This window comes from Panicum virgatum, chromosome 7N (genome assembly GCF_016808335.1).
Source record: "Panicum virgatum strain AP13 chromosome 7N, P.virgatum_v5, whole genome shotgun sequence".
Classification (NCBI taxonomy): Eukaryota; Viridiplantae; Streptophyta; class Magnoliopsida; order Poales; family Poaceae; genus Panicum; species Panicum virgatum.
This window is the reverse complement of record NC_053151.1, coordinates 4,311,109-4,336,354: the sequence shown is the minus strand read 5'-3', so window position 1 is coordinate 4,336,354 and position 25,246 is coordinate 4,311,109. Positions and strand designations below refer to the sequence as shown.

General features: G+C 54.5%; 1 protein-coding gene and 1 pseudogene across 2 annotated transcripts; both read right to left on the bottom strand.

Annotated features, from left to right (window-relative positions):
• On the bottom strand, positions 1-2,567 carry LOC120682366 (glyoxylate/hydroxypyruvate reductase HPR3-like). 2 transcript variants are annotated; one of them, XM_039964227.1, is made up of 3 exons: positions 2,029-2,567; positions 1,263-1,804; positions 1-163 (listed from the first exon to the last, which is right to left on the bottom strand). In XM_039964227.1, exons 1-2 carry the CDS (start codon positions 2,497-2,499, stop codon positions 1,283-1,285), a joined length of 993 nt encoding a protein of 330 aa, XP_039820161.1. In that variant the 5' UTR covers positions 2,500-2,567; the 3' UTR covers positions 1-163; positions 1,263-1,282. The 2 variants fall into 2 exon arrangements, with proteins under 2 accessions (XP_039820161.1, XP_039820160.1); XM_039964226.1 differs by lacking the exon at positions 1-163 and adding an exon at positions 207-553.
• Positions 2,568-2,698: 131 nt separating this feature from the next.
• On the bottom strand, positions 2,699-22,317 carry LOC120682364 (annotated as a pseudogene).
• Positions 22,318-25,246: the final 2,929 nt, after the last annotated feature.

Here is a 25,246-nt window from a genome sequence, read left to right as displayed (position 1 = left end):
GCAAATTTGCCACACATATCTGAACACCGATCTAGCTACCACAGTTGATAATGGATTGCAAGTCTGTAACGAGCAAAATCTGATACACTATTTTGGGAATCTAAATAACAAACATCAGCGAAATAACGTGCCGTTCGTGAATCACTACGCACATAGCTGGGGTCTGAAGAAAAAGAATGTAACTTTCATTAGTCTTTAGCCATGACTGACTGCACGAAAAGCAAAGTACTTGTAGATAAAAAAAATGCATCAAACATTCTTCTACTTCACGTTGCGTGAAAATAGATGAGATGGGCATCAGGTGATGTAAATATTATCATCAGTTGAGCAACCTAAAAATTCAAACTCGCATCATAGTAGACTGCCACTACTGGAACTTTAACATGAGATGTTCACAAAATTTCCTCTGCTTCTTGCAAAGACATTCCTAAAAATTTCCTCTGTTTCTTGCATGTACATTCCGACAAAATTTCCTTTATCTCTTTGGATTCTTACAAAATTCCTGCCGAGCATTCAAACACCGTTCTCCAAATGTTCATATGTGTTGCATTCACTAGGAAAACATTGAGGAAGGGTATCACAACACTTTTCTCAATTAATTATTCTTTGAGAAAATGATAGCATTCATATTCTATCATAGATCACATATAAATCATGAACAAATTAACATAAGGCATGTCAAAGAGCAAGGAACTACAGCTGCAGTGCTGATATATTCCGGAATTAGATTGCATGCCATCCAAAATTTGTGAACCCCATCGAAATGTTGGTGAAGAACTCAATTCTCACGGCCATCAAGTACTCAAAATATCAGATCATATTAATTAAATTGTCGTGCATACATGCTCTTTTGAATTCAGTGCTGTGGATGGCTTTTGATGCATGGGTCGAAAACACGAAAATGGCTTTAGCGTTGGTACTATGAATAGAGGGATCTTTTACAGAACATCTTGATGAGACAAGGTCTTGGAGAGAAGCCCCTCAAGTTAAGCAGTGATACGCCTTTTAGATGCAGTGGAACAAGGTTGTACTACTATCCAGCTTTTTAGCATGCTAATCCCTTTCATCTTATAAGGAACCATTTTGTACGCTTAATTTTTTTACAGTAACTGAAAATATTTATTTTCAGAGTACAAACAGTACACTTTGGAACAGCGTAAATATTGACTAAACGGCCCGTAACCATGCATCTACCTGTGAGCAAAAATATTGTGAAAAAATGAAGCATTTCAACCTGCGATTGGTTGGACTGATCGACTGACCTGCGATATGACTTGCTTTGTCAGGGAAGTACCGGCGTGAGCAACGGCTTACCGGAGAAGAAAGCTTCAAGGTTGCATATCAAGTGCTCACACAGGTCTGACCTCGACTCCAATGTGAAAACCGCTGAATGGGGCGTCAGAACAACATTGTCCATGGACAGGAGATCAGATGGCACCGCGGGTTCATTCTCGAAGACATCAAGGCCAGCTCCTGCAATCCTTCCCTCTTTCAGAGCTATGACCAGCTCCGCCTCGTCGATGCTTGCTCCTCGACCAATGTTTATGACAATCCCATCCGTTCCTAGGGCCTCCAAAACATCCTTGCTGACAACGTGGCGTGTCTCCTTGTTCAGTGCGCATGCAACAACAAGCACTTCTGATTCAGAGGCAAGATCATGGACATCAGGAAAGTACTTGTAAGCCACTGAATCCTTGGGTCCTCTGGAGTTGTAGTGGATGACACAGCCAATGGCTTCAAGCCTCTTTGCGATCAGTGATCCAATGTTCCCGAAGCCGATGATTCCAACGCGCTTGCCACGCAGCTGAAAGCAACAAACACCTCAGATTCGGATGCAAATTCGAAATTACATGAATTACATCCACCTAATTGAGATTTGAAAGCATCAAACTCCATCCTGATTCCTGAAACGAATCTACTGAAGGCGACGAGAGGGTCAAGTATTGATTCAATTCGTCCAGCACCGTACCATATTGCGTTAGGACTAGTACAGATTTCGGTGAGGAAATCACCAAGTCAAGAGCTCACCGTGGATCCGAGAGCGTAGTCCCCCTGCACCGGCCAGAGACCACGCCGGACGAATCGCTCTGCCGCCGACACGCGCCGGATCACGTCGACGAGCATGCCAACGGCGTGGTCGGCGACGTCGGCGGAGTAGACGGTCCCGGAGTTGGCGACGGCGACGCCGCGGCGCGCGCACTCGGCAAGGTCGATGTGGTCGACGCCCGCGGCCGTGCTGACGAGGCAGCGGATGGAGGGGACGGCGTCGAGGAACGAGGCGTCCGCACGGACGACGCCGCCTCCCATGATGACTGCGGCGCGGGGCGGGTCGGGCATGGCTGCGGCGGCGGCGAGGAAAGCGGCGAGCGGCTCGCCAGAGGCCACCGAGTCCAGGACGCCGAAGCGCTGGTGCATCGCGTTGGAGAAGGGCGCGCCCGGGCGGCGGATGAAAAGCACGGCCGGGTGGACCGCCGGAGGCTCCCCGGCGGTGGTGCCCATAGCTGAGCTCGTCAGATTTTCTCCTTCCTCACTGCTACCGGCCGGTGCTTCAGGGCTCACATTTTGTGGATTTATTTTTTGGTAATGACTCTATTTTTTCCCCAAAGTATACCAGATTCTTTTTTTTTTGAGAAAAAAAATATTTAAGAAAATGAACAATAGTGATATGGTCCAGTATTCCCCGCTGCCTGATCAATCCAAATATTAAGAAACTTACTGACTATTAGAGCATCTGGTCTAGTATATGTATATGCATGAGCATAGCACACCACCAAGATTCTAGCCCATGCTACATTGAGACAACTTTCCAATTATTGCTTTCCAGTATTACTGCAACCTAATGAACATATCCTTGTCACATGTCAAATCCGCCATGCCTCATCCAGCCAGCATGCCAGGAAACAATCAACTTTCAGAGTCAAGATGGTGCCATCCTCACTGGTTCACTTGGAGATCTTAGCAGTGAGCTCCCGGACCAGCTTCGCAGCAACCATAGCTGCCATCCCATCCACCGTGTTGCGCTGCGGGTTGAACTCCACCACATCGGCGGCAACAACATCGCCCTGCAGATTCTGGAGGATGTTGAGCACGTCGCGAAATGAGAGGCCCCCGGGCTCAATATGAGAGACACCAGGAGCAAACGCCGGGTCAAGGCAGTCCACATCAACTGACACATACACTCCTTTTACGCCTTCCCCAAGTTTCTGCAGGGAAACAGAACATTGAAATGAGTTTAGGTCACTGATGATCTGCAAATTACAGAAATACAAGGATCACATAGGTTATCACAATTCATTTTAATTTTAAAATTAAGATATGCATCAAAGAATTGTTAATTGAGTATATCAACTTAAGTTGGCAATTAAAACTGGAATCCCTTGCAAACTGACATTAACGTTATCATACTAAAGTATGTTACCAGATTCTCAAGCTTCTCGCAGTCCTTTGAGAAGGTCCGCATCTCATACTGTTCCACGCCAAATCTCTTCCCTTGGTCACGTCCTTCTTTCGTAATCGATCTTAATCCAACCTGAAACACATTGGGTTCACAATAGGGGCAACAGAAACATGATAACAAATTGGTATTCATGCTAGTGACAGGAGAGCAGCTTGCAAAATCAAAGGCATCAAAATCTCAAGCCTACTCAATCAAGGGAAGAAAACTTATTGCAGTTGTAGCGTAGTAAAAGTTTAGTGAGATCCAGTCAGGCATTGTTGAAACCATGATAGCCCTTGGCCTAATACAAAATTGATGGATATTGGAAGTATCCATCAACTTCATGAAACCAAATAGATATTGGTATTGATATTTTACTTGAACTCGGAATGCAGAGATGAAATAACACAATTACCTGTAGAAGTCTCCTGGCATAACCACCTTCCATTATTCTGGCAAATGAAGAGGCATGTGAATAAAGTGTTTCCTTCAAAACAATCATAGATATCTGGATGTGCGTCAAGATGAAGAATGTCAACAGGTCCTCCAAGCTTTTCAGACACAGCTCTAACCACTGGATAGGATATTGAGTGATCGCCTCCTAACACCAACGGTCGAAGAGGCTCCTACACAACAATGTGCCACTCTGAATAAATATGTGAACCCAAATAGAAAACCAGAACTTTTACAAAAATGAGTATGACTGTATTAGGGCCAATTTCCAGTTTCCGAGATAACACTGTAGACAGTGTACTACTAAATGATACCTATAAATAGGTAAGTATCTCGAATAATCAAGAAAAAAAAGATTACGAAGCAATCTCCATGGGATGATATGTTTACCTCCTCCATCACTGTTTTGACAGACTCACTAATTACATGCATCAATCTGTCATCTTCGACACCACAGTCAACGGATCTCTTGAATAGGGACATCACCAACATCAGTTAGCACCCGAGGATCATTCAATTCTTTGCCTGTTTAGCAGGAAAACCATGCTTTTTATTGTAATGTTTCAAACATTTTATGCATGCTACTCTATGTTCAATTGTATTAATCGTACCTTCTTCTGTGCTAGAGTTTGTGCTTCCACACCAAATGGCCTCCCTTATGCGGGGAGGAGCAAATGCAGGGCCTTGTAGAAAGGATGAGTTGTGACCAAGAGGGACCCCTAAAAGTGATGCTGAAGCTTTCACGCCACCCAGAGCACGCAGCAACTCTGCCTACCCAAGTATAAGTACACATTACAACAAAATAGCAGGAAGCTTTTTTTTTTCTGAAGAAGCGCTAACTTGTTGTTCATTGAAGTATAAAGCTTTTCCTTGATCTGATTAGATGTACCTATAAATGAGAACAGGGGTTTAATCACAAACATGAACAGAGTAAGCACTTAGAAAAGAAGAAAAAAGGTATTTACAGAATAATAAACTATTTGCACACCCTCTGTTCAGATGTGGCAACGTTACGCATGAGACTTGCCCTTTCAAACGGAACAATTTTTAACTAGCAGAGCCATAGGTTCCTTATTGAAGCAAATAATGTACTGAGACTGTGCATGTCAGCTTTGACCACATCTTACCCATGTTGTTATTAAAGAACCATGTTACAGGTCCTGAAAGACAGCTAGATAAATTGAAAACAAGTGCCTGCATAGGCCTCAGATTCTTTTTCCTAATGATGAAAGAAAAAAGCCAAACTGTTTTTAGAGGTGTATCAGATGTAACTATCAAACAGAACTGGGACTTATTCACAAACGGAACATAGTAAAGAACAAAACAGAAGTAAAATTTTACTTTATGACTAGGAAATTTTCTACACTCTTCTGTCAGATGTCCCTGCTTTCGAAATGAAACACTTTTTTAACTATCAGGATGCTGAATTCCTGCTGAAGTGAATAAATAATTGGGCCTTTTCTCATAACATGGCAGCTTTCTTATCCTATCTTAATCATGGTAGCACTAGAGAACCGTGTTACAGGTTTAAAAAGACTCAAACTGCATATGTCTAAAGCAAGTTTCCAAACATACTGAGGCCTCAGATGGTTTTTCCCAACTAATAGTCAAGGGTAAAAAAACACAGCACACAAATTGTAACCACAGTAGCAGGTGTTTACAAATTGTGAATGAGGGCCAGACCAAACTGCACTGTAGTAATCAGTCAATCACATGGGACCGTGCTTAACTCAAACTGAACAAATAAACAATTGGGTGGTTTTAAGTCTACTAATATTAGCTTCTGCACCTTTCTTGCATTGCATGTAAAGAGTAACATGCAAAAGCATAGCGGCAAATCAGTATCAATTTTTGGTGTAACGCTGGCATGTTCCCTTCTAATTAGTACCCATCATGTCGGGTACCACAATTAGGGACACCCTAATCAGGGTACTAAGATCGCCTTAAAACGCAAACACATGCTAAGGCAACTGGGCCCACGAAGGCCCATGGCCTGCTTCCCATTCGAAAGAAAGGAAAGGACTCAAAGAAGCCCAGCATGCGGCCCATTCACACCCCCCCTCGAACCCACGGAACGATCTCCGCCTCGCTCGAGAGTCCCTCTCGGGCCCGCTGGACAATCTCCGCCTCGCTTGAGGGCAGCGGAACTACCCTCGAGCGGGTAAGTCATCTCTGCCTCGCTCGAGGCCACCCCTCGGCACAAGAGACAAACAGCCCTGCTGCCCAAACACTCGCCGTACGAAGGCATTAAAGGCCAGCCACTCCGCCACGGCGCCCAGGACAGGCGGCATCAGGCCATCACTCCCACAGTAGATGTGACCGGGGTCCCATCCGCCGACTTCGGTCACCGCTCCGCCATCCCGGAGGCTGTAGCAGCACTGCAGGACACCGACCAGCCGAACTCGCCTCCCACTGGGGAAGGGGTCCGGCGACGTCACGTGTCCCTCCGAGAGGGACGCTTAGCACGCACGGGCGGAGCCCCGGTCCTCCCCCCTTGAGGAGTCTGGGACCTCCACGCGTCCCCCGGACCTCCTAGTGTGCACGCCCGCACTCCGACCAGGGGGTCCGGGGCCGCCGCGCGCCCTACTGCCGCTGGTGCATGCAGGACCCTGGTCCGTAGGGCCCACCGAATGCCACCGCACCGTATATAGAAGACCATACATCAGCGACGACCACGCCGCCTGCAGGGACGTTGCAGGACGACTGACGCGATCTTCGCAGGACCAAGGACGATATCTAGGACGATGGCGACGCACGCCGCCTTCCCACAGTGTACTTCCTACAAGTGTCCGACTACTGTACCCCCGCGATTCAGGGAAAAACGACGACTTCCACGCCCACTCATGTGCGCCGCCCCTCCTTGTGACTATAAAAGGAGGAGGCGGGCTACCGGTAGACGGGCTCTCACGCGCTCTTACGCTCTCTCTCTCGGAGGGCACTCAAACACTCCTAGACGAGATCCATCATCACCAATGCTCCGGCATCCCTATTCGCCCTGTTCAAACCCTCTTCTAGCAGAGCCCTGGGAGCCTTCCTCCCTCTCTCGCCTCGCTTGTATCCCCTACTACAAGCACTCCGGGTGCAAGATAATACAGTGCCCTCGCACACCCCCTTTGCTGGACGTACGACCCTGTGGCCGGAACCAGGATAAACCGTGCGTTACTGTGTTGCCTCTTGCATCATCATCTGGGACGAGGAATCACACAGCATTTTACTAGTTGGGATCCGCCCCCCCGGGTCGGGACACCGATAGTTGGCGCGCCAGGTAGGGGCACTGCGTGACATTTTTTCTCTCTTGTTCCCATTTTGATCTTCAGGGATGGCAGGCAGATCTAACCTATACCCCATGGGTGTTTCGGATCCGCTCCCAGCGGGATTTGTGATCTGGTTCGGTAGTCTCGAATTCGGAGCAACCGGCAACGGTTACCTCATGCGGCTGCTCTCGCCCAGACGCAACCCCATCATCCCGACCTCGCCAGCCCAGCGCAACAGGCGCTCGGGTCAGCGTTCGCGACGAGCACGCGCGGAGCGGCGTCGTGCGGCACGCCACAGCTCCCCCACATGGGTCGAGGCTGGCATGTCACAACTCAGCATCATGGCCAACGGGGCCACCGTTTCGTCATCATGTGCCTCGGCGCCATCTGCGCCGGCAACATCACCTGCTGCAGCATCGGTGTCTCTCAGGGGGGGCTCGACCTCGCCGTCGCTCTTCCCCTTTGGGATGCGCAACACTGCCGCTCGCACCTACACCTCTTCAATCAGCACTAACTTCACCGAGTATGAGGATCTGCCGGGTCATCATCTTCTATCGATCCGCCGCCTCATTGCATCGTCTACTGACGAACTCTACCCCGGGACGGCGAGCTCGATCATCGACGACGTCGACTTCTTCATGAACAACTTCACGCCGAGGAGGCCGAGGACTACTCCGGGGTTCGTGACCCCGACACTCTTCGCTCGTTCTAGCTGGCGACGGCTTACTGCCTCACCAGCTCCGAAGACTCCAGCGAGGGGGATTTCGATCCTTCCCGGGAGTGCTTCATGGTCCAGCTCGCGGACGGGCAAGACGACAACGCCCCGAGCAACGACGGGAACGGCGGGGCGGACGCGCAGGCAAACCAACCGGTGGTCCCGCTTGCAGCCCCTTCCTCGTCAAGCTCGGCGGCGCGACAAGCTCAGCTGGCGCAGCTCAACGAGCTTCAAGCCAAGCTCGACGAGCAGCGCCAGCAACCTCAGGAGCGCATCCTAGCCGACGACAACGTCGACAAAACCCCGGAACTGAAGACGGCCGGCGAAAAACTCGTCGCTGCGGCCTATCTACTTCAAGCTATGCCCGAGCCATCGACGCCTTCGGGCCGCAACTTGCGCCGCGAGGCACAGGAGCTCATCGAGCAAGCTGCCGTGCAGCAGGCCGAGAGTTCTGCGTCTCGTATACGCTCGAAAGCCCCGGAGCAGCCTGGCGGGCCTGCGCACCAGGACCGCGAGGTTTCTGTGCACACCCTACCAGCAGGGAAGGGCAAGGCAACCGTAGCGCTCGGTGCGAAGGCACCCTCGATGCACGAGCGCATCGGGAGAGTTCCCTTAAGGGAGCGAATCCGCGACACTCGCGGGCATGCTGGCGACGGCGACGCCCGCAACGTCATCGACGGCAGATGCCCCGCGCCACACGAACGTGGCTCGAGCACCTGCCTGCGGATCAGATCCACAACTGGGCCGACTTGGTCCATATCTTCGTGGGCAATTTCCAGGGCACGTACGTGTGCCTGGGAACTCCTGGGACCTCAAAGGGTGTCGCCAGAAGCCCCGCGAGTCCCTGCGTGACTACGTGCGATGCTTCTCCAAGCAGTGCACCGAGCTCCCCAGCGTCACCCACGTCGAGGTCATCAACGCTTTCCTCGAGGGTACGACGTGCAGGAACCTGGTGCATGAGCTCGTGAGAAGCCGACCCGTCAACACCAATGAGTTGTTCGACGCTGCCACCAACTATGCCGCCGGCGAGGAGGCTGTTGGTGCCATCTTCGACGACAAGTCGAACAAGCGCAAGGACGATGCGCCCGTGGAGGGCAGCAACGTCAAGCCCAACGCCCCCGCCAAGAAACAGAAGCGGGGGAGGAAGGAAAAAAAGCCGGTCCCACCGAACCAGCGCGGCTCGGGGCAGGCAGAGGACTCCGAGGAGGCCTTCGCTGCCGCCCCGGATCGCAAAGGACCTCGAGGCCCCCCTCGAGGTGGCGGTGGCCAATTCGACGACATGCTTAAAAAGCCGTGCCCTTACCACAAGGGCCCGGTCAATCATACCCTCGAGCAGTGTGAAATGCTCAAGAAGTATTACAACCGCGTCGTGCATCGCGACGAAAACAAGAAGAAGGATGCGGGCGACAAAGGTGGAGATGACGAGTTCCCCCCAGTGGAAAACACCTTCTTCATCTTCGGAGGAGCAACAACGAACATGACTTCTCGGCAGCGCAAGAGCGAGCGCCGGGAAGTATTCTCCGTCACCAAGGCTGTGCCATCCTACCTCGATTGGTCGAAGGATACTATTTCCTTTGGCCGCGAGGACCACCCCGACTACGTCCCACATCCGGGACGCTACCCGCTCGTTGTCGACCCCATCGTCGGCAACACCCGCTTCTCCAAGGTGCTCATGTACGGAGGCAGCAGCCTCAACATCATGTACGCCCACACCTTGGAGCTCATGGGGATCGGACTGGACAAGCTCTGACCCAGCAAGCCGCCATTCCACGGCGTCGCGCCGGGAAAGCGAGTCCAACCCCTCGGCCAGATCGATCTGCCTGTCTGTTTCGGCACGGCAGCTAACTTCCGTAAGGAGGTACTCACTTTTGAGGTGGTGGGGTTTCGAGGATCCTACCATGCCATCCTTGGTCATCCTTGCTACGCCAAGTTCATGGCCATCCCCAACTACACCTACCTCAAGCTCAAAATGCCGGGTCCAAAGGGCGTCATCACCATCGGCTCTTCGTTCGAGCACGCCTACGAGTGCGACGTTGAGTGCGTTGAGCGCGCGGAGGCTCAAGCGGAGGACGAGGCCCTCGCAGCCACCCTCGACAAAATGGCAAGCGAGGCCTTGGACTCCACGCACCGACACGCCGAGAGCTTCGAACCCGCCGAAGGCATCAAGAAGGTGCCCCTCGATCCGAGCCACTCCGACGACAAGGCGTTGCAGATTAGCGCCACCCTCGACGGCAAATAGGAAGTGGTGCTCGTCGATTTCCTCTGCGCCAACGCAGACATCTTTGCGTGGAGCCCCTCGAACATGCCTGGCATACCGAGGGAGGTCGCCGAGCACTCCCTTGATGTCCGACCCAACTCCAAGCCGGTGAAGCAGCGCCTACGACGCTTCGACGAGCTCAAGCGCCGGGCGATCGGCGAAGAGTTGCAGAAACTTCTGGCGGCCGGATTCATCAAAGAGGTATTCCATCCCGAGTGGCTAGCTAATCCAGTATTAGTAAAGAAAAAGAGTGGAAAATGGAGGATGTGTGTAGATTACACTAGTTTAAATAAGACATGTCCGAAGGTTCCCTTTCCTTTGCCACGAATTGATCAGATCGTAGATACTACTGCGGGATGTGAACTCCTATCCTTTCTTGATGCTTATTCCGGTTACCACCAAATAAAGATGAAAGAGTCCGACCAGCTCGCGACTTCTTTTATCACACCTTTTGGCATGTACTGCTACGTTACGATGCCCTTTGGCCTCAGAAACGCCGGAGCCACATACCAGCGGTGTATGCTCCACGTTTTCGGAGACCATCTCGGGCGCAGCGTAGAGGCATATGTCGATGACATCGTTGTAAAATCCAGGAAGGCGGACGACCTGGTTGCTGATCTCAGGATCGCATTCGATTGCCTACGGGCCAAAGGGGTAAAACTTAACCCTGAGAAGTGCGTGTTCGGGGTGCCTCGAGGCATGCTCTTGGGCTTCATTGTCTCCCAGCAGGGCATCGAACCCAACCCTGACAAAGTCTCGGGCATCACTCGGATGGGACCGATCCGAGACCTAAAGGGGGTACAGAGGGTCATGGGATGCCTAGCGTCCCTTAGCCGGTTCATCTCGCGTCTCGGCGAAAAAGGCTTACCCCTGTATCGACTCTTGAGGAAAACCGAGCACTTCACGTGGACCCCCAAAGCTCAAGAAGCCCTCGAAAGGCTGAAGGCATCACTCACTCGTGCCCCCATTCTCACACCACCCACGGACGGCGAGCCTCTCTACCTGTACGTAGCTGTGACGACCCAAGTGGTCAGCGCGGTGATCGTAGTCGAAAGACAAGAGGAGGGCCATGCATTGCCCGTCCAGCGGCCGGTGTATTACATCAGCGAGGTGTTGTCTGAAACTAAGACACGCTATCCGCAGATTCAGAAGCTGCTTTACGCAGTGGTTCTGGCTCAGCGCAAGCTGCGCCACTACTTCGAGGCCCATCCCGTCACCGTGGTCTCGTCTTTTCCTTTGGGAGAGATAGCCCACAACCGGGAAGCCGAGGGTAGAATCGCCAAATGGTCTGCGGAGCTGATGGGAGAGACACTCACCTACGCCCCCCGCAAGGCGATCAAGTCCCAAATTTTGGCTGACTTTGTGGCTGAGTGGACGGACACTCAGCTACCCCCACCACAAATCCAGGGCAAATGCTGGACTATGTTCTTCGACGGATCGGTGATGAAAACCGGCGCCGGTGCCGGCCTCCTCTTCATCTCACCCCTCGGAGAACACATGCGGTACGTGATACGCTTGCATTTCCCTGCTTCGAACAACATGGCGGAGTACGAGGCCCTTCTCAGCGGCCTCCGCATCGCCATCGAGCTCGGCGTCAAACGTCTCGACGTGCGCGGCGACTCTCAACTCGTCGTCGACCAAGTGATGAAGGAATCTAGCTGCCACGACCCAAAGATGGAGGCATACTGCAATGCAGTGCGCCGCCTCGAAGACAAGTTCGACGGCTTAGAGCTCAATCATGTCCCGCGCAAGTACAACGAAGATGCCGACGAATTAGCCAAGATCGCGTCGGGGCGGACCACCGTCCCCCCGAACGTCTTCGCTCGCGACATCACCAAGCCCTCCGCCGAATTCAAAGATCCGGCGGAGCCGGGCCCCTCGTCCACCGGGTCCCCCGGAGGGAACCTCCCGGCAGACGGGGTCGAGCCCATGAACATTGACTTTGAGACCACCTCCGCGGACGAGGTCGAAGCAATGGAAGTCGACGAGGCCCCCACTTCGCGAGACTGGCGCGTCCAGTACCTTGACTGGATGATTCGAGGGGCCCTACCCTCGAACCGCGCTCAGGCGCGGTGCCTCGCCAGGAGGGCCAAGTCATTCGTTCTAATTGACAACGTGCTATACAAGCGCAGTCCCTCGGGCGTCATGCAGCGATGCATCCCCGTCCCCGAGGGTAAGGAGCTGATCCGCGACATCCACGCCGGCGTCTGCGGCCATCACGCTGCGCCGCGCACCCTAGTGGGTAACGCGTTTCGGCAAGGTTTTTATTGGCCCACCGCGGTCGCCGACGCCACCGACGTTGTGCGGACCTGCGAGGGTTGCCAGTTCTATGCGCGAAAAACACACCTCCCGGCCCATGCTCTGCAGACCATCCCCATCACGTGGCCGTTTGCCGTGTGGGGACTAGACCTCGTCGGTCCGCTGCAGAAGGCGCCCGGGGGCTTCACCCACTTGCTGGTGGCGGTCGACAAATTCTCCAAGTGAATCGAGGCTCGACCCATCGGCAAGATCAAATCCGAGCAAGCAGTCCAATTCTTCACCGACATCGTCTTCAGGTTCGGGGTCCCGAACTCGATCATCACCGACAACGGCACCCAGTTCATAGGCAAGAAGCTCTTGGCGTTCTGCGACAGTTTCCACATACGTGTGGGCTGGTCGGCTGTGGCACACCCACAGACGAACGGGCAAGTGGAGCGTGCCAATGGCATGATCCTCCAAGGACTGAAGCCAAGGATCTTCAACAAGCTGAACAAGTTTGGCCGGAGATGGCTCACGGAGCTACCCTCGGTCATTTGGAGCCTGAGGACGACCACAAGCAGAGCCACGGGCTTTTCCCCGTTCTTCCTCGTCTATGGCGCCGAGGCCATACTCCCCACTGACTTGGAGTATGGATCGCCAAGGCTCAAGGCATACCAAGAGCAACAAAACCAGCAAGCTCGCAAAGACTCGCTGGACCGAGTGGATGAGGCTCGAGACGTGGCGCTCCTCCACTCTGCGCACTACCAGCAGTCTTTATGAAGGTATCAAGCGCAGAGGATCCGGCGCCGAGACCTCAACGAAGGGGACTTGGTGCTGAGGCTTCGACAGGACAACAGGGGCCGCCACAAGCTCTCACCTCCATGGGAAGGACCGTACATAATCGCCGAGGTGTTAAAACCCGGCACGTACAAGCTGGCGAACGACAAAGGCGAAGTCCTCACCAACGCTTGGAACATACAACAGCTACGTCGCTTCTATCCTTAGAATTTCGAACTTTTCGTACATTGTTTGTGTCCGCATTTTCAATTTCCCGAAATAATAAAGAAGTACGCTTTGCTTGTTTATTTTTGGGAACCTTCCAGACCCTCGAGGGCTCGGATGCACACGAACATTGAGGTATGCTTGGCTTTACCCTCGGCAAAGCCAAGCCTCCCTCGGGGGCTACTACGGGGGGAACCCCCGAACGTCCCCAAAAATCACCAATGTTTTTTCGAAATATTTCCGTCTCGCCCCTAAGCTTCTCGTATCCTTGGAAAAAACGGACGCGAGGCGTAAGCAACTACGGTACGGGGCCGGCCGAGTCGTGGGGCCGCCTACGCCTCCGGGATACGGCACCCCCCTCACCACCCTACGCCTATATTGCCTATGAACGCGAAATTTCCTCGCAGACGTTTATCTAAATCGCATACAAAAACACGGAAATAAAGTAAAGAAACATAGGTTCAAACACACAAGGCCTCGATGGGCCACACAGTCGATTCAACAAAAATCTCTTATATTCATAAGGTACGATTACAAAGTGCGATTACAATAATCACTAATCTATTTACATGGGCTTCGGGACCCAGTTTTCCTACAGGCTACCATCCCCCCCTTGCGGGTCTTCAGTGGCGTCGAATTCGGCGATGGGAGGGATGTCTGCCTCGAGCTTCTCGGCGAGGACGGTGGCGAACCCCTCCGCGGCTGCGTCGGCTTTGTCCATGATGACCGACGCGGCGTCCGCATCAGCATCATCGGGAACGACGTACCCTGACGACACCCTCTGGAGATCCATGAGGTAATGCGTCGAGGCCACGGCGAGAGCCCGCAAGACACCGAGGCGGAAGGTGCTCTTGGCGTGTTCGGCAATCCGGCCGCCTAGCGCGCGCAGGCGGCTGATCACCGAACTGCCCGAGACGGCACCCTCCCCCTCGAGCTCTTGACACACGCTCACAGCGGTCTGCTCCAGCTCAGCAAACTCCATCTGTGCCGCCGTGAGCGCGGTGTGGACCACTTCCTTCGCCGCGGTTTCGTCCGCCACCTTCTGCCTCAGCTCTGGACAAAGGAAAGCAATTTAAGCTACGAAAAGAAACAAATCGACCAAAACTCGAAGGTACTCACCCGTGATGTTCCTCTGTGCCTCCTCCTTCTGGGTCTGGGTGGCCTCTTCGAGCGTGGACAAGCAGGCTTCCTTCTCCCTAAGAATGGCTCCAACGTTCTGGAGGGCCACCTCCTTCCCCTCGAGGGCCTCGCCCATTTCCCAGAGGGTCCCGATGAGCGCAGCTATGGCCACCTCCTTGTGGAGAAGCTCGGTCTTTTGCTGCTCGAGCGATGCCCCGAGGCGCTGTAGCTCGGCGCTCTGCGCCTTAGCTTCCCGAGCCTTCTCCTCGAGCGCCGTCCGGAGGCGTTGCAGCTCGGCAGCTTGTGCCTCGGCCTCCTGGGCCTTCTGCTCCGCCGCCGCCCTCTGGACGTCCCGCTCACCGGCAACCCGTGCCAAATTCTCCTCTAGCGCCTGCTGACGCGCTCCCAGATCCGCCATTTTCGTGTTGGCTTCAATGTTCTTGAGCACTAGCTCGGCATTGTGCTGCCCAAGCTGGCTCATCTGGGAGTACATCCGGGTCATCTCAGCGCTCTTCTCGCGCGAGAATTCCCTCAGCCGCTGAAAGACGAAACACGTGGGTGAAGACACATTAAAGATAAACCGAATCCGAGCAAATTTCGAGGGAATGTTTACCTGGCTGACCTGGTAATCTGCATTCTGGTGGAGCTTGAAGGCGCGGTTGAGGGCTTCCAAGATCTCGCGACCAATGCTCATCTGCGCGTTCCAGGCCTCCTCCTCCTCTTGCTCCTTGCGGAGAAACTCCGAGGGGGGCCCAAACGGGACGATTGCCCCATGATGGGGCCCCTCGGACGCCCCCGCCTCGAGCACACTCGCGCTGGCCGACGTGAACTCGGCAATGTGCGCGGCGGCGCTTGCCACAGCAGTGGGGTCGATGTCCATCGAGTTCCCATACTCCTCGCTGCTATCCGGCAGCTCCACCACCGCCGTCACGCTCCCTTGCGCCGTTGGCACGGGCACTACCGCGACAATACCCTCGTCCCGGGCCTCGTTGGGCTCCGAGACGGGGGATCCCTCCACCACTGGTGCCCCTTGCACCGTCTCTTCCCCTGCGACGCCCTCGCCCTCGACCCTCGGGGGCTCGGGGACGAGGGTGTCCTTCTCTTCTTGGCCGGCAGGGCGCTCCTGCACGCTCCCTCCAGTTTCTCCTTCCGTATCCGGTCGGGCGGCGCTGGCCGCGTCGCCACGACCGGCCTCAACTTCAGTGACTGCTAGGGTGGTGCCGTCCACGCCGCCTTAGCCGGCCTCCTCGGCGTCGGCAGCCTGAGCGGCCGCTTCGGCACCGCTCTGGCCGGCGTCACCCTCCTCTTGTGCTCGGGCTTGCTGGGCCGCCTGGGCCCCTCGAGCCATGGCCTCCCGCAGCTTCGCGGCCGCCACCTCGAGGTCCACGGCAGGCAGGGGCTGCGTCGCCGTGTGCGGCGTGCTGCGCGCCCCGGTCTTGAGGGACTTAGCCGGGGCAAGCTGCACCGCATCCTTGGCGACGGCCCCGGGGCTGGAAATCAAGGAACACAAGTTGAGGATAACGGGATCGAGAGATCCACCAAACATACAACAAAAACGAAACCGAAGTTTGCTTACCCGGATCGAGCACTCATGCTCCGCTTCCTCGTGGCGCTTCTTCGGGCTCGAGTCACCGAGCCGCCCCTCGAAGATTGCCCCTAGGGCGCCCCCTCGTCTCGGCCTGGTGACTCGAGGCTGCCAGCACGGACGACTCCTCGCCCGCCGCAGCCTCTTCGCCAAGGACCAGCACCTAGGGCGTGGGCGTCTCCTCATCGGCTGCCAGAGCCGACGACCCCCGCTCAGCCCCCTCGAGGGATGGGTGCACCGAAGACTCTACCACAGCCCTTTTCTCCGCCGCCGCCGCTGGCTCCCCTTCGTCATCGTCCCACAGGTAGAACGGCGGGGGGCTCGCACCCGCAGCTTCCCCGTCGCCCCTCGGAGCGTGGTCCTCGGCGTCCGAGACCACCTCCTCGTCCTCCTCCGAGGACTCGGGCGTGGCGGGCCACGTTTTTCCCTCCGCGCGAGCGAGCTTGCACGCTTTGTCGTGCTTTGCCTTCCTTTTCCTCTTCCTCTCGACCTTTGCCTCCGCCGCATCCTTCCGCATTTTCATCTTCTCCGCGTGGAGGTGGTTGATTAGGCGTTGTTTCGGGACCGGGGGCTTCGAGATGCCGCTCCTCAACCCCTGCAAAGCACGCCCGGGATGGAGTCAGGAAAAGAGGGCTACACTACACACGCCGGATCCGAAGTCAAAACTTACCAGAGAAATGTACCCTGGCTCGGGGCGCATCTTGATCCTCCAGAGATCCTCGGGATTCTGAGGGAACTCCGCCACCGCGTACTTCGCCCTCCGGGCGGCGGTGGTGTGGGAAAGCAGCTTGTTCGACGTCCTCGAGCCCTCCACCGAGCTCCCGGGGGTGAGCTGGAAAATCGGCAGGGCCCTCTCCACGAGAGGGATCACCCTCTGCCGATGGAAGTTCGCGATGACGGCCGCCGCCGTCAACCCCTTCCTCGAAAGGTGCGCCAGCGCATTGGTGAGGCCCTCGAGCTTGTCCTGTTGCGCCTGGGGTGACACCCCCCAATCCCACTTCGCCGGTCGCTCCCGGAGCACCCTGTTGGTGAACGCCGGGAGCGCGCCACGGTAGTTCCGAAGGTAGAACCACCCTCGGCTCCACCCGGCGTTGTTTGTCGTCATCTTGCTGTGGATGTAGAGGTTCCTCCGGGAGTGACGCACGTGGAACGTCAGGCCGCCGGCGCGCGCAAACCGCCTCGGTTGGCCCCGCCCGCTGTCGACGAAGAGTTCGCCCTGGAACAGGTGGATCCAGAGATCCCAGTGCACCTCTATCCCAAGGTACCCCTCACAGACGGCGACGAAGACCGCCGCCTGCGAGATGGCGTTGGGGCTGAAGTTGTGCAGCTCCGCTCCGTAATAGTCGCACAACAGCCCGCATAAATCTGCTGACGGGGACGCCGAAGCCTCGCTCGTGAAGGCGCACGAAGCTCACGACGTAGCCATGCGGGGGCTTCGGCTCGGTCTCGTCCGGATGCGGGGAAATCCATGCCGGTGCCCCCAAGTCGGTGATCCGCGGCAGCAGCCGGTCGGCGACCAACTGCTCCAGGACCGCCACGGTGGTGGAGGACTTCCCCCACGGCAAAGGCTCCTGGATGTCCGACATTTCTTCGATTCGAGGGGGAATGTGGGAGAGAAGGCTCTAGGATGGCTAAGGTTCTCTTTCTCCCTTTCTCTCTCTCTCCTTCTTCTTCTTCCTCCTTCCGCTCTTGGCTGCGGGCTCAGGATGCAGGGGAGGCGGAGAAGGCGAAGCAGGATGAAGGCAAATGGCCAGGTGAGCCCAAACCCCCCTTTTCTTCTCATTTTTATTCACCATGACGGGCGCAGCCGCAGCCACGGCCCAAATCTACCACATTGAATGCGGTAGATTTCGCTATCGCTGACGGCTGGGCCCCACGACCGCGGAGTCTCCCACGCGCGCACGCAGTGATAACTGCGACACGGAAACCGGCGGGCGCGGCGCGACTGTTGCGCTATCCCATCCGTCAGCCGTCGCTCCCGCCGCTTCGTCTGCCCGAGGCTGTCGCCTGGAAAGGCGCGCCCGCACCGCTCCACCCAAATCGGGCCACGTCGCCCACTACCAGCGGAAGACTCGCGTGCGTGACTCGCGACTCTGCGTCGTTTTCGAATCAAGACGGAATATTCCTTCAGGGGTCTCTTTACCCTCGAAGGAATCGCATTTCGAGGCCTTACTGATCAGGGGTTCGAAACCTATCCTTTCGGAGGTTCGACAGGCACCCCAGATCACCAGAGTCAGGGACTGCAGGGATGGGCCGTACAAGCCACCCTCGAATGCGGAGTTTGAGACATCCTACGCAGTGTTCAAGGCCAGCTTTATGTGATGTGTCTATGGACCACGACCCGACCCCTATCGAACGGGGCACGGACGTCCGCTTGAACAACCCGCTAATAGCTCACTGAAGCAGCCATAGCTCGCGGCTCGGGCATGGGTAGCATGGTGCGCTTCACCCCTCCTCCCCGCGGAAGGGCGATGAGGGTCGTAATCGAAGTCGAGGGTTCCCCTGAACGCCTTCACACGGGCCTGGGCTCGCGGGCTCCTCGCACACCACGGTTCAAACCGCACCCTCGAATAAGTCGACGACCGTCAATTGTAAAGCTCCACGTGTCTAACCAAACCCTCCGCTGTTGACGTGCGCTCTCCTGCTGGTTAAGCTGAATGCCGGGCCGCTGTACCAGCGCTGAGAGTGCCGAGGCCGGCTGAAAGAGTGCCGATGCCGGCTGAAAAAGATGCTGGACGGCCGCCCAGTAAGGCCACCCAGTGGGACAACATTTATAGCCCTTGGACGAGCACAAACTCTCCTCCAAGGCCTCGGGGGCTACACCCGCGGGTGCACTGACGCGCCCCCGCAAAGGAGACTTCACACATATTCGAGGGTCGTAACTCTCTGTACACCCCTATACCCTCGGTAATCCTCCCCGTAGAGGAGAAAGGGGACTTTATTTCTCAATACAAATAAAGATTACAAAGGGTTACCGGCGCGAAGCCATCGAAAGATACAAACACATTGCCACCTACGTGGCAATTTTCCCTGTCTTGGGGAGGAACGAGTGACAAAGAAAGGCACCGAGCCCCTGGCTGACGTGACGGCTAGGCTGCTAGGGATGCGAGAAGCAGCCCCCGGACCTCACGGGTCTAGTGGGACACTCTCCTCGCAAGCCTTCTTCTAGCGTCTCCTCCACCGAAGACCACGCGGGGGGTCGAGCTGGCGGACATCACCCTCCGCACCGTCTCCCCGAGAGCAACCTTGTTGCCGGGGGCGGGGGGGGGGGGGGGGGGGGACGATGCGAAAAACAGCCGCCAGACCTGGCGCCAGCGCCACGGTCAGGCGTCTCCATCCCCCTTCAGGCTAGGGGACATCGCAGAAGCAGGACCCCACGGGCCCAATGCTCTTCTGCTGATCCCACCGAAGCTGAGGGATGGTGCGCACGCCCTCTCCGGTCTTCCCCCACCGCTCGCAAGCATTCTTCTGGCGCCAAAGCCTAAAAGAGCCAGGCCACCCCATCTGGGGCCTGCCGCGGAAGGCAAAGGAAAACATTAAGACTTGGGTAATGCTAGAAGACAGAGCGGGGAAGTTGGAGAGGAAAGGGAACCCCACGACCCCTACTTATAGCTGCGCCGGGCACCAAGCTTCAAGCCTATCGAAGGGTGGAGGCTTGGATCGCCCGTGACGGCGCGGCACTCCACGAAAGAAAGATGCTTTCGGTCACCGCGCCGAGACACGACCAAACGAAATAAAGTGGAGCTGAGCCCCTGGACGCTAAGCGGTGCAGCATCGGCCCTAGCCGGCTGCCCTCGAACGGCGCGCCGCAAAGCAACCAGGAATGCCAGGGCCAAGGCCCTACGTGCGGGACAGCACGATGAAAGCACCAGCTGCTAGGCAGCGGGTGCCGCAGTCGCCCTGGCCCCCCTCAGCGCGCGGACACGTCTTGTCCTTCAAATAAACAAACAAAGAGGCGCGCCTCGAAGTACTCCTCCCGCGGGCATACTACCCCGACCGGTGAGTTGTCACATCCGCCGGGCTGGCGCTCAGGCGTGTCTGGCGGGTGCGCGGCGTCGACCGATCACGTCAAAGGGGAAATCGCCGAATTATCCTTTGGCCGAATCCCCTGACTCGACCAAAGCCTCGGGGGCTACTGTCGGGTACCACAATTAGGGACACCCTAATCAGGGTACTAAGATCGCCTTAAAACGCAAACACATGCTAAGGCAACTGGGCCCACGAAGGCCCACGGCCTGCTTCCCATTCGAAAGAAAGGAAAGGACTCAATGAAGCCCAGCATGCGGCCCATTCACATCCCCCTCGAACCCGCGGAACGATCTCCGCCTCGCTCGAGGGTCCCTCTCGGTCCCGCTGGACAATCTCCGCCTCGCTCGAGGGTAGCGGAACTACCCTCGAGCGGGTAAGTCATCTCCGCCTCGCTCGAGGCCACCCCTCGGCACAAGAGACAAACAGCCCTGCTGCCCAAACACTCGCCGTACGAAAGGCATTAAAGGCCAGCCACTCCGCCACGGCGCCCAGGACAGACGGCGTCAGGCCATCACTCCCACAGTAGATGTGACCGGGGTCCCATCCGCCGACTTCGGTCACCGCTCCGCCATCCCGGAGGCTGTAGCAGCACTGTAGGACATGCGACGCGAGACAAGACAGGCTCGGTACTGCTCCCGTTACTGTTCTGCCGACACCGACCAGCCGAACTCGCCTCCCACTGGGGAAGGGGTCCGGCGACGTCACGTGTCCCTCTGAGAGGGACGCTCCGCACGCACGGGCGGAGCCCCGGACCTCCCCCCTTGAGGAGTCTGGGACCTCCACGCGTCCCCCGGACCTCCTAGTGTGCACGCCCGCACTCCGACCAGGGGGTCCGGGGCCGCCGCGCGCCCTACTGCCGCTGGTGCATGCAGGACCCTGGTCCGCAGGGCCCACCGAATGCCACCGTGCCGTATATAGAAGACCATACATCAGCGACGACCACGCCGTCTGCAGGGACATTGCAGGACGACCGGCGCGATCTTCGCAGGACCAAGGACGATATCTAGGACGATGGCGACGCACGCCGCCTTCCCACAGTGTACTTTCTACAAGTGTCCGACCACTGTACCTCCGCGATTCAGGGAAAAACGACGACTTCCACGCCCACTCATGTGCGCCGCCCCTCCTTGTGACTATAAAAGGAGGAGGCGGGCTACCAGTAGACGGGCTCTCGCGCGCTCTTACGCTCTCTCTCTCGGAGGGCACTCAAACGCTCCTAGACGAGATCCATCATCACCAACGCTCCGGCATCCCTATTCGCCCTGTTCAAACCCTCTTCTAGCAGAGACCTGGGAGCCTTTCTCCCTCTCTCGCCTCGCTTGTATCCCCTACTACAAGCACTCCGGGTGCAAGATAATACAGTGCCCTCGCACATCCCCTTTGCTGGACGTACGGCCCCGTGGCCGGAACCAGGATAAACCGTGCGTTACTGTGTTGCCTCTTGCATCATCATCTGGGACGAGGAATCACGCAGCATTTTACTAGTTGGGATCCGACCCCCCGGGTCAGGACACCGACACATCCTGAGCTAAAAAAAGCTATAAACAATGACTACAAAAGAAGAAAGAAATAGCCGCAGCAGCAATTGTTGTTGACTAAGAGATCTGTTTGCTCCAGCTGTATTAATTAACTTGTATTCTAGTAGTATAATGAATGCAACTCGGTAGGGATAGAAGCACTGCTGATTAGGGAACCAGACCGTATCACCACCACATGTGGAGAAACAAAGAGGGGGGGGAGGGGGAAGACTCGTGCCGATTCCTATCGACAATATCTGACTGACATTCAGGGCGAAATGCGGGACAAAAAAAGTTTTGCCGATTCTCTTTTAAGGTTACTGATTGATCGCCGTTAATGGGGCCGAAATGGGGACAAAAAGAAGCATCCCAATCGACTCGAATCGCATATTTGCATGGAATAGAATATTCAGAAGAACAAGCGCGGATACAGAACAGTAGGGTATTAGTAGGAACAGGACAAGGCTGAGAAAAGAAGGGAATTTTAGGGAGTGAGCCGGCGAATGGATGCACGCACTGACCTTGAGCTTTGCCCGCTCACGGATGAGGGTGAGGGAGGCGTCGATGACCCGGCTCTGCCCCCGCTCCACCGCCTCCGCTGACACCTTAGCCGCGCAGAGGCGCTGGATGTGGTGGATCCACTTGGTCCCCGCCGCTGTGCCGCCCATCTCCGCCCGCTGCTCGGCCTCTCCTCTCCTCTCCTCTCTCCTGTCCTTTCATTCTATCGGGAGGTGAACAGAGACGTACCGCAACGGCGCTGCCTACCCCACCCCACCCCGATTTTATATTTGATTAAATTTATAAAGTATTATTAGTATTCATATATTCAAAAAAATTTAATATAAACATATAGTACATAATTAATCTAATAATATTTATTTTTATAATACAAATATTAATCAATTTTTGCATAAATTTGATTAAACTTAAAATTATTTAATTTCTCAAGAAGTGAGAGTTGTAGTCTTTTTAAGATGGAGGGAGTATACATATAACGTGTGACAGAATTTTGTTGCATGTGTTTCAATGGAATTAAGATTGCGAAAGGGCCTGTAGCCTAGTGGTTACATGAGCCTCAGTAGCACCTGAGGTCCTGGGTTCGACTCTCTGTGGGAGCGAATTTTCTAGGATTTAACGGTGTTTGTGCTTTCAGTGGTAGACGACGTTCCCGTCAACAGCGAAGCACCTGTGGTGATTTCGTCAATCTCGAGGATTTGCTGGCTCAGTCTCTCGGAGGTGCTCATAGGGGTAGGGTTGCATGCGTGTATTCATAGGGTTGAGTGTGTGTGTTTGTGAGTATCTGCGTCTGTACTGTGTTTCTCAAACAAAAAATGAATCAGGATCAACTTTTTTTTGCAAGTGAATATAATTAGTACCTATGTCTGGTGGAATTCCCTTTGAGTCGACCATTCATCACCAGAGATTGTAATATTGTTTAGAAAAAAGTCTAATTTACTCCTTTCAAGTATAGTCAAGTCTAAATAATCTTATAAACTATAACTTGATTCAATTTATCCTCTAAACTATGCGATTTAGTTCATTACAATTTATCTTTTTTATTTCTCCATACACAGATTGAATTTTAATTTCAAAATTTGCAAGATAGTAATGGACATCATATTAGGTATTAATAAAATATTTTGTAATTTTTCATCATTATTTTTCATATAATTTTGAATACCAATGATTAATTTATTATTAAATATCCTAAGCTATCAAAATAATAAAACAAAATTAAGATGTATTTTTTCTAACATATGTTATATTGTGTACTATCATCTTCTAAAATTTCAACTTAAAACTCCACCTATGTATGGAGAAATAAAAAAGTCAAATTGTATTAAGGGGTAATTTGAATCAAAAGATATAGTTTGTGGGGTGGGGGTTGTAAAATGAACTAAACTATAGTTTAAAAGGTGATTTTGACTTTGGCTATAGTTTGCTACTTTTAATTGTGGGTCTAATATTACGTGGGTGTTCCGACCACCTGATAGTAAATTTGCGTCGCCGACAGGTCTAAGGACCCAGGGTCCTTAGTGGGCCTATAATAAGCGCTAAAGCAGAACATAAACTAGTCTTCATGGGGGCTCCTATCTATCTTGTGGAACATAAATAAGACATTCATCTTTAAAACTCACTTGGCCCAATTATCTGCTGCAAATATATTCAATATTTTAGTAAAGTTAACTCAATATTTTGTAAAATAGGTTCAACATTTGGCTTTTAAAATGTTAAAACTGCGAAGACAAATATTGAAATTGGAGATATAAAATGTTGAAAATACTAAAATAAAAATATTGAAGATTTCTTCTCCAGCGAACGGGGTGTTTCTTCTCCGACATCGGCGTGCCCGGCGGCGCAGTAGCAGCACGCGGCAGCAGCAGCGCGCAGCGGCAGCAGCAGGGCCGCAGCGCGGCGCGACGCGCGGCGCGGCAGACATTCGTGGCAGCGCGCGGCAGCAGCAGCAGGCCAGCAGCGCGGGGCAGCAGCGGCAGTGTGCGGTAGCAGCAGCAGCATGCGCCGCGTGCCGCGAGACCAGCAGCGCTGTAGCGTGTGGCAGGCATGCGGGGCAGCAGCAGGCATCAGGCAGGCGTGTGTGGCACTCGCGATGAGGCGAGCACGCGGCGGCGGGCGGAGCGCAGGATCAGGGACGGCGGCGGCGCACGGTGAGGAAGAGGGCAGGAGGAGGAAGAAAATTATAGTTGAGAAAATTTAACGGTTGAGATGATTTACACGAATCTTAAATATTAAAAGATAAAGAAAAAAATCTTCCGAGAAAAATGTATGGGATTCCTGACTTTCATGATCCTAAGAAACTCCTAAGCCCACCACGGCTAGATAACCGTGCGTTGGGTCACCCGGGTTGCCCAGGGTCCACCAATCTGACCATGCGAGTCCCGACCAAGTTCGGACCGTCCACGGCCCCCCCCCCCCCCCCCCCCCCCCCCGACCGCGCTGGGGAAGGTTTTGCCCATACACCACGACCTGTATACGAAGCGCACGGACCCGTCATACACAAAGGCCGCTGCACCCACACAGGTAACAGTGCCCACTGCCATGTTTCACCTACGCATCCTATGGGATGGGCAACTGAAGGAGCCGTCAGCTCAAGCCACTACGCACGGCGTTATCATGACCGCCGCGGGATAGTATCGTCACGGGGGGCGTTGAAAGGGCAAGCCCCCCCCTAGCGGTCGACATACCTCCCCTCTAAGGAGCCCCGCTCCGACTAACGAACCATGGCGAACATGACAGCGGCCCATCATCAAGGAACTCAGTCAGAAACCACTCGCCCAGTCTGACTGACGAAAAAGCACGTAGCTCCGACCAACGAAATCCGCCGACCACCCTCTCTCCAGTAGGTCGGTAGTCATTCTGTAAATGGGCCCACCTTGAACTATAAAAAAACGGGAATGGGTCCTCTGCGTAGGGCAGTGAACGGCACATAGAGAGAACACTCGCACAGTCATAAGTTCACTTTCACTCGAACATAAGTTCACTTTCACTGAACAACTTGTAACTCCCCAATTCTTTGAGCACCCGGATTCTGGCAACACGAATAACCACCTCCCAATTGAATGTAGAGCATTTTAAGCCTCACCAATATAAACTTTAAGTCATTGTGTGCTAGACCATATCCG